We start from the raw sequence: 9,631 nt of genomic DNA, 5'->3' as shown, positions 1-9,631 counted from the left end.
CTAATTGTGAATATGTTATATAACATATTATTTTGATTAATTTAGTATCTAACCACAATATGAGCAACCAACAAATTATAAACAATTAAATTTTTTGATTTATCATAAATGTTATATACTACAAATCAAAAACAATCACCAATATGGATGTATGTATCTGGTATATACTGTTTTTAATGGCCTTTAACATATAATTTTACCTCATTTTAATCATTTAGATTGCAAATTAGGTGTATATATTGCATTCCACATGCATAATTTCATAGAAAGGGATTAAACTGCACCCTTGAAAAGTTTGAGGCAAAATTGTGAGGTTATTCTTGTAAATTTAGTAGTATTGGTGGTAAATGTGAAAACAGCAGAAAATTTAGGTACCAAGGTTACAAAATTGTAATATTCACTGGGTCTCTATGGCACAATTGAAAGATACGGGGTTGATTTGAACGATGTTTTCTTAAATTCCCAAAACATTTTGTCCATTTGAAAATAATCAGAATGCGAGGGACCTAAAGTGAAAATTCGGAGAAGCTAACCATTGGAATGGAACCGAGCTTTATCTTCGCCGGCGGCAGCCATGACGACAGAGCAGAAACACGGAATGGGGCTGTAGACTTCAGACGCATTGTGCAGCAAAGGGCAGAGATGGGATTGTGGAGGCCATAGAAGAACATCTCTAACGCAGGCTGGACAAAATTAATAAACCTTTACAGACAAAGAATAGTATCATTTTCAAAATATTAATCAGCGTGAATCATATATTAGGATTGTTGGAAGGTTCAATAGAAAAATCAGTCTACGTGAATCATATTTTAGAATTCCAATATTTTCATAATTGTTGGAAGGTTCTATAGCAAAAAGAGAAGAAGAAAACGTATCTACCCGTTCTGTTCAGATCTGGTGTATTCAAAAAAGAATTGTAATTTAATAATTAAACAAAACGACTGTGTTTTAAGGGTAGTGGCATAAACACGTAATTTTTGTGGAAAACTCAGAGTTAAGTACTATTTGTACTTCCCTTTTAATAGATTAGATTAATATTAAAAATATGCTAAAATATATTATCTATGTTAGTATCATTTAAATTTAATAACATATCCTATCAAATATAAAAAAAATATTTTTTAGATTAATAAAATTGATTTATATATTCGCACCAATTTAATTATATATTTGATAATTACTAACTTTTAATTATTTAATATATATTTATTATTTCATAATATGTAAAAAATATATAATACATAAAATAATTTATATATATAATATTGATTCCACGCAAGACGTGGATCTTAACCTAGTTCATTCGATAAAAGAGAAGTAACATACAGTTATGAGTTTACAGAAGAGTTCCGATCATAGCAATTAATGCTGTGAGCGTGGATCGACCCCTTTCCGGTAAATAAAAAAAATTTAATTATGAGATATAAATTTGAGAATGAAATACTTTCTTATAATTTTACCATATTTGGATAATTTTCTTTATGAACATTAAACTATATAAAATACTAAAAATAATAAATAAATTTAGTTGTTCTTTTATTAATTTGTTCAAAGTGTAAGTTTATTATTAATTCCATCTCAGATTTAAATTATGGTAATAATTATATACTTAATCTTTTAATTATAGTAATAACTATATACTTAATATTTTATATTTGAATTATTTTAATTGAAGTTTGTGTAATAAATATGTTAAGCCATGTAATAATTAGATATGATCCATGTTATCATTTAAGTGGGATATGTCATCATTTTTTTGCTAGAATGATTGGGGTGATCTATGTTACATGGAAACGGAAACGGGTACGTGGAATCAGAAGCGTATGAAAGCGTAGAAGCAAGATTTTTTAAAAAATTAAAAAGCGGATACGTGTTAGAAGCGTATCCATATATATATACATATATAAAAATTTGTTTAAAAATCTAGAACTAAAAATTATATGATTTAAATTTAAAATAAATTATTTATTCATTTATAATAATTTAATATTAAAACTGTAAAAATACACATAAATTAAATTTAAAATAAATTATTAAATTATTATTTTTAATACTTTATAATTAATTGACATAATATATTTGAATATATGATTTATCTTTAATAAAAACCTCAATGCATTAAGATAATTTATAATATTAATTTTAATATACAAAATATTCTCTCTATTCTATACCATTAAAATTTGGATTTTATATAAATTAAAAACTATAATTTTATATTTTATATTGATGTAAGACATTGTGTTTTTTTTTTTTAAGAACGGTAACGTGATTCCAAAATGCAATCGTAAGCTTCTAACGTGTTTTTAAAGAGAATATTTTATAAGCGTTTCACAGGCTTTTGATTTTGATTCCGGGTTCGAAGGGAAAATCGGACGTCCGACGAAACTTCCGAACTATGTAAGTAGTGATAACACGTAAAGAAATCACTTGGTTTAGTGGAATTAATTACAGCTGGCCCAATATGAAATTTTTTAGGAATATCAATATTACCTCCGGCAACAAAACGAACCCAACGACGAGGCCTGAAAGAAAATCACCTTTGAAGCCCCAACCAACCAGATCAGAGCCCAACCGCCTCAAACCAGGCAAAGCCGCCCGTCGGAATTTAACGCTTCGTCGCAATTGCGCCACAGATTTGGCCGGAAAATTGGTTGTGCGCTGCCGCATAAGCCAGCACATCGGATTCTACATCTAAGTTAGTGGGTTCTTTCACTTTCTCTATATTTTGTTTTTTTTTTCCTGAGCTTTTCATCTCCTAATAGGCGTCAGGGAATTGGATTTGAGTTACTTAGCAAATATTGCATATTATCCGGATAGTTTTCTGTATTTCCAGTCAATTTGATAAATGTATCTCTATCTGGATAAATTTCATTTTACCAGCTAACTTGATAAATGTATATCTTTTCATATATTATCCGTTTTCGATTCCCTAGTATCCAATCTTAAAGGGGTTTCATCATGTCTTGGTAGAGTTGAGAGAGAGAGAGAGAGAGAGATGTTTACTAATAATCAAAGACAAGAAGAACGTACTGGCAAAACTGGAACACCAAGGCTTCAATATCTACAGGTATGAATGGGTTAACTTCTACTTGTTCAAAATCGGTTTGTACCATTATGCATAATGGAGATTGACCCGACAAAACAAAACAAAATGGAAAAGCTTAGTTTTTATTTTTTGTCTGTGAAGGCTGAGTTTTTCCTCTTTTTATTGCAGGAGCTTGTGAGTCGGTTTCAGAATGCAACTGATGAACGTATGACTATTTAGTCTTCAGTACCTGCTCATGCTTTTGTTATATTAATGTCTTCCACATGCAGATACTAAGGAGAGAATTGTAGCAAATTTGGCGAACTTTTCCTATGATCCTTACAACTACACCATCTTACGTCAGGTAACCTCGAGTTTGCTCCTTTTTTTTTTAACCATAGATAACTCGAATTTGAACCCCCAATCTTGATGGTGTACTGGAGCAGCTAAATGTCTTGGAACTATTCATAGACTGTATAACAGAGCCAAATGAGAAGCTTGTCGAATTCGGGATAGGAGGAATATGCAACGCTTGTGCTGGTAAAAAAAAAAAGAAAGCCTTTTATATGCGAATATACTCTGTTGATTTTGTTCTTGTCATTGCTGATTCTTCAAATGCATGCTCTTTCTACAGAGCCAAAGAATGCTGCTTCCATTGTTGAGGCTGATGGAATTCCTCTTATAATCAAATGTTTATCAAGCCCTGTCCGGAACACTGTGAGTACACAATGGTTATCGCCTCATTAAATGTCTTTAAAACAAAAGTAAAAGACTGTTTTGTTTCCTAATAGGTGAATTACGCGCTGGGGGCTTTGTATTACATTTGCGACTATAACAGAGCAACAAGGAATATGATTCTGAGAGCGGAAGTACTCGATCTCATCGAGAGGTATGCAGCAGCTGAGACGGTCTGTGTAAGCTTTAGTAACCTGGCTAAGGCGTTTCTTGACAAGCATGCTCATGCAATCACATGAGAGAGATTCTGGAGCTTTTCTAAGTTTTGATTTATATTGAATTGTATTCAGCTTGAAAATTCCAAAGTTGTATAGCAAAGGGCCAAAACGTATACACTACGATTGGTGTTTTGAGGATTTTGAAAGTGTTTAGTTGTTGTGTCTTTTGAAAATCTAGACGCGTAGTGAGGAAGTTTTAAATGTTGAATTGGTGTGAGTTGGAGCGGGCTTTAGGATGGCCGTTCTGGTTGAGATTTAAGTTTTATTCGGATATTTATTCTGGAATCCAAGAAGTTAGAAAAAGAAAGCTCTCTCTCTCAAGTATGTGCAAGTTGTTTGGGATGATCAACATGTTCACAGGTGGAGATTTGTGAAGATGAGAACACTTGTTGATCAAGCAAATGAATATCAAAAGCAACCAAGGTCTAACTCTAGTCAAGCTGAAGTTGGGTTGAGTTACTTTTGGGACCACAAGGAGGAGCCTTGTCACTTTGTCCTCTTGTGCATTAGATTTGAAGGTGTCTCTACTATAAAGAGAGGCTGAGAACGTGAGAGAGAGATTGAGCCACACAAATAGTTTAGAAGGGTGAGATAAACATGTAAGCATAAGTCTAGCTTTGGGCTTTCTCGGCTCAGGAGGGAGGGCAAACAGTGCACCCGGGATCCACCCTCAAAACAATAAAATTTAATGATAAAAGGAGCTCCCACAAATTTTTTTTTTAAAAAAAAGGGTCCATAATTTTTTTTATCATCCATAATTCATAAAAAAAAAGATTTTTGCCCATGGGCCCAATAAAAAGTTAAGTCGGCCTTGCATAGTAAGATACATTCGAGTGAGTTCATGAGTGAATACACTTGTATTTTTGTAACTATGTTAGTCATGCAAGATTTATGTCAATTTTTAAATTTTGATCTGACTGTTCTATAACAAACCTTATATTAGGAGTAGTTAATGTTTCGTTTATTTATGAAATTACTCTATTATCTGACTGTTTGAAATTTCATAAATTTAATTACTAATTGAAATTTCGTATAAAATATTAGGTATATAATTATTACCATAATTAAAAATTGAGAATACAATTATTATCATAATTAAAAGATATAAATAAAATAATTTAAATCCGAAATGGAATTGATATTAAACTTACACTCTGAACAAGTTAATAAACCAACTAAACTAATTTATTATTTTTATTATTTTATATATTTTAATGTTTATAATGAAAATTTATCCAAACATGGTTAAATTATAAGAAAGTATTTCATTCTTAAATGTATATCTCATACTTAAATTGTTCTATATACTGTAAATAAAAAGTTCTCTATATTTTAGCATCTATAATGTTTTAAATTTTAAAAATAAACTTTTCTGCAAAATTATATGTGCTTTACATTTCCAAAAGTTAATCTATCTTGACAAAAATATATATTTCAAAGAATATTTTACTTTTAAAAGGTTCATTACCATATTCTATGAAAACAATAAAATATTGAAATTAAAAGTTATTATATGATATTAAGATTATTATAACATGGATATTTCATTTTAGATATTTTGACAAATTTTTAGAATATTTTAATAATCTAAAATCATTATATTAAAGGTAAACATTTTATCAATATATTTATTTATTTTAATTAATTTTTAAAACATAAAAGACGATAGTAATAATAATATTTTATATATATTTATAATATTGAAATATATTATTCAATGTAAAGATAAGGTTAACCAGTCTTCTAAATTACTAAATCTATTAAAAGTTAGTTTTAAATTTAATTTAAACTAGATTCTGACTCGTGCGATTGCGTGGGATTATGTATATTTAGATTTATAATTTATGGTTTTAGAATAAAATTAAAATTTGATGATATTTTATAAACTGCGGTTTGCATTTGATTTTCATTTTGGTTATGATTCGATTGTGGATTTAAGTTTTTGGTTCAAGAAATATAAATATAGTAATAGTTCGGTTCTTATGAATTTGAGTTTGGATTTTGTTTTCTATTTTTTTTTAGTTTGGTTTAAATAACAATGTTAGTATTCCTATCAAATTTTGAGTTCAATTCGAGCGTATAGGTCTTAATAGAGATATAAACTTTTCCAATTTTGATCTGATTTAGGTATCTATATTTTTGGTTACATTTTCTTGTTTTATTTTTTGTTATTAAATATCTTTATATTTTTAAATATGTTTAGCGAATCAATGGTGAATTATCGACTTGAGAGTTATGTAGGATTATCCGTGCTTTGAAAATGCGAGATTGTTATTTGATTGGATAATATTATATTTATGTGAAAGTTTTTTTTTAAAAAAAAATCGACTCTAAAGCTCGAGCACAGATAAAAATCATAGCTACAGAAATGGTGGAGAGACCGTATCAATTAATTAATGGATTATCTTGTGGTATATATAAAGTTTAGAAATGAACGTTACTTGATAGATAGCTTCAGTAAATTGGATTTGATAACTAATTTAACTTTCTCTTGGTTATAATACGATAGTTTTCAAACATATAGATTGCTAATTGTTATCTGTTACATTCGGTGCCGTGCTAAGGCTATTAGGGGCCTAGGGCCAAAATAATTTATTTTATATCAAATATGCGTATTAATTTTTTTTTAATACAAACCAGAAAATGATTGTTTTCTTATCTTATATTTTAAAATTATTTTTAAGAAAAATTAATCTTATGAAAATTAATGGCAAAAATTATATTTTGGTTACAACTGAAAATTGTATATACAAACTCAAATTATATGCAGGAAAATGTTTTCAACATTCAAAATAAAAAATATACAATGAAATTAATATTCACAACAACTAAGCAGAAATGATCATATTATTGAAAAATATTAAGAGATAATTATAGTTTTTATCATATTATCATATATTGATTATATGATTTATGAATATGGAAGCCCCAAAATATACTAATGTGAGGGGAGGCCTGGGGTCAATGCTCCAAAATTGATAAGGTGAGCACGGCTCTGGTTACATTATATAGATATATATACTAACGAACTTGCTGATCTTTAAAAGCTAAGAAATGTGAAAAAATTAAATATACAATATATAAACCAACTGAAGTGATTGAAATGTGAGCTTCTTGATAATATGTTTAAAATAATATTTTGTATACTTAAATTACAATAGTTACGTATGCACCTTCCTATTTTAACAAATATGATGAAAACAAACAAACTATCATTCAAGTCGTGTTAAAAACGTTAGATGCACAATGACAAACGTAGAGGCACTTACCTCTCATATAATAAGATGATCTCCACCGGATATTGCTGTGTACTACTTTTATGTATAAAAAGTTTGACATTTCCTAAATTTGTAATTTCATGTTTAGAAGACATGCTTATTTTCTCGGAAGCTTGATAGGAAAATATTATCCCAAGGGATCCTTAAATTTTTTTTTTGTATATTTTCTAAAAAAAAAAAAAAATAAACCAATCGCGGACTGCCACGTGTCGGTGGGGTCCGCAAACAGTACTAAAACCCCCAATTACCGATCTTTATTTGGTGATCTGGGGAGTGGTTTTTAAATTTTTGTGAGATCCACGCGTCAGTGGAACCCACGTTTTGTCCAAAAATCTCCCTAAAAACTTTTGGATGTTCAAGCTGTTAAAGCTATTCTACTATTTATATGAATAGGATATAGTTTTTCTTTCAGAGCATCTCAAGACCTAACCTCATTTTGAGGGTGGAAAATCCTCAAAATAAGGATTTGAGAGCAAGTTGCTTCAAGAAAACTTTAAATTGATCTTTAAAACTTTGTGTAATTTGCGTTTTAGTCCTTAACTTTAATATAAACTACTTATAATCACTAAACTTTATACAAATAAATAATATGTACACACTTAAAATATTAAACACAATATTTATAAATACAATTTATTAGAACACAAAATACAATTTATTCCATATGTATAATAAAATGGTATATATTGATTATCTATATTAATGTTTTTATATAGATCATCTTCAAATTAGTCCCATTCAGTACATCTGAACAAATGTATAAATTGGACATCAAAGGTATATAATAACTCTTCGTGGTCTGAGTTAGTATAAGAGTAAATTAATTTTGTATTATTATTGTACCAATAGATAACCAACGCATGTTTTAATATGACACGACGTGGGTTTAGTTTTATTAGCCAAAGTAATTTAATCAAGTAGATTCCATTTCTAAGTAGCATGTTATATTTATCTAAGCATTTACCAAAGAGTCCAAAAATAAATTAAGCGACAACTTCTAATAGTAGATAAAAATATGACTCTAAATTAATAAATTAGATTTAAAACATTTTTCCGCATGAAAACACCTAGTTTCATCGTTACAAGAACATAAACAAAAGTAAATGGATGATCAAAGAACTGCTGTGTATATGCCATAATTTCCTTATTAGCATTTTACCTTAACAAAACAAAACTCCACAAAAGCACAAACAAAGAGAAGCCAAAGATCATACAAATCGTGTCTTGAGCTTTCTCCCTCCTCTCTTTCTTCTCTCTCATATGTGTCTTCATCTCCATGTATTCCTCATACCTTCCTTTACCTCTTCCTTCGCCACCACCATCTTTACAACATCTCTTCCCTTCCAACGTCCCTTGTAAAACTACCAAACTATCCCTCCCTTTTAAACATTTCCCCTCAATGTCCTCTACTTGCAACCTCACGTCCCTAACGTGCACTTCTCCTCCCACTTCCTCGTCCAGCTCCTTCCACGTCTCCGCCGATCCACACGACACAACCACCGCAACCTCCGCCGGCTTTTTCTTCCCCGCCGCCTCCGCCACAACCGTCGAAAATCTAATCTCTAAATCTCCGGTTAACCAGTTCCGCCTCGCCGAAACAGCCTTTCTGCTAGATATATTCGCCGCACGTTTCTTGACCGGGTCGATCACTATCCAGTTAAGCTCCATGCTCTCTTCCATGTTTCTCACCCACGCTTCGTAATCCCCACCCGGATATAGTATCTGGGTCTGAACCGATTCTTTCTCGTCGAGTAAATCGACTCGAAACGGAGCCGACAAGAACCATCCTGCTTTACCGTTCTCTGTTTCCATCTCTTGAACCTTCGAGTAGATTAACTCTCCTCTATAATAAAGGTCAACGGCTGAGATTAGTCCCGTGGTCGGTGGATCTTGTTTCTCCGACTCCCACGTGTATTCAGTGAACGGGTACGAGTCAGCGAAGAAGGAACGGTAACCAGAAGGGAATGAGGAGATAGCTTGAACCACACGTGAATCGTTGATGCAAGGCCACGTGATAGTGGAGATTTCCCGCCAGAGTTTCTGCTCATAGCAGAGAGTTTGGAGATAAGAGGAGGTTGACGCGGTGGAGGCTAGCGTCGGACCGTCTAGACGGGTCAAGATTTGGGTTTGGATGATGTCAGGATGAAGTTTTGAGATTAAATCGCCGATGCTGCATTCGACGGATGCCATAGGAAGTGAGGGAGAAATAAATAAATTTTCGGGTCCTGTGAAAAGAAAATCTATAAGAAGATGTTTATGAAATTAGACAGAGAGATATATATAATTAATTAATTAAAAAAAAAAAAAGGAGAGAATGATGAAGGAAGGCGATGGTTCAGTCAATCAACCGTTGCTCTTTTTAGACTATTCTA

At 31.1% G+C, this 9,631-nt stretch overlaps 2 protein-coding genes across 3 annotated transcripts; one reads left to right on the top strand and one right to left on the bottom strand.

The window, feature by feature from the left end:
• Window positions 1-2,484: 2,484 nt before the first annotated feature.
• Window positions 2,485-4,240, top strand: LOC106332231 (armadillo repeat-containing protein 7). 2 transcript variants are annotated; one of them, XM_013770706.1, is made up of 7 exons: window positions 2,485-2,698; window positions 2,974-3,070; window positions 3,218-3,254; window positions 3,319-3,392; window positions 3,475-3,568; window positions 3,663-3,745; window positions 3,820-4,240. In XM_013770706.1, exons 2-7 carry the CDS (start codon window positions 2,999-3,001, stop codon window positions 4,000-4,002), a joined length of 543 nt encoding a protein of 180 aa, XP_013626160.1. In that variant the 5' UTR covers window positions 2,485-2,698; window positions 2,974-2,998; the 3' UTR covers window positions 4,003-4,240. The 2 variants fall into 2 exon arrangements, with proteins under 2 accessions (XP_013626160.1, XP_013626161.1); XM_013770707.1 differs by having other exon boundaries at window positions 2,485-2,702.
• A 4,073-nt stretch (window positions 4,241-8,313) lies between these two features.
• LOC106331996 (F-box protein At2g27310-like) lies at window positions 8,314-9,631 on the bottom strand. Its single transcript, XM_013770442.1, has one exon. The coding sequence runs from the start codon at window positions 9,447-9,449 to the stop codon at window positions 8,415-8,417; it is 1,035 nt and encodes a 344-aa protein (XP_013625896.1). The 5' UTR covers window positions 9,450-9,631; the 3' UTR covers window positions 8,314-8,414.

This window comes from Brassica oleracea, chromosome C3 (assembly GCF_000695525.1).
Source record: "Brassica oleracea var. oleracea cultivar TO1000 chromosome C3, BOL, whole genome shotgun sequence".
In the NCBI taxonomy this organism is placed as follows: Eukaryota; Viridiplantae; Streptophyta; class Magnoliopsida; order Brassicales; family Brassicaceae; genus Brassica; species Brassica oleracea.
The sequence above is the reverse complement of the archived record's forward strand: the minus strand, read 5'-3'. Positions and strand labels throughout refer to the sequence as shown.

Coding starts and splice junctions, on each gene's coding strand:
- LOC106332231 (XM_013770706.1), top strand. CDS start 2,999: ATGTTTACTAATAATCAAAGACAAGAAGAACGTACTGGCAAAACTGGA. Junction 3,255..3,318: donor TCAGAATGCAACTGATGAAC/GTATGACTATTT, acceptor TTCCACATGCAG/ATACTAAGGAGAGAATTGTA. Junction 3,393..3,474: donor ACTACACCATCTTACGTCAG/GTAACCTCGAGT, acceptor GTACTGGAGCAG/CTAAATGTCTTGGAACTATT.
- LOC106331996 (XM_013770442.1), bottom strand. CDS start 9,449: ATGGCATCCGTCGAATGCAGCATCGGCGATTTAATCTCAAAACTTCAT.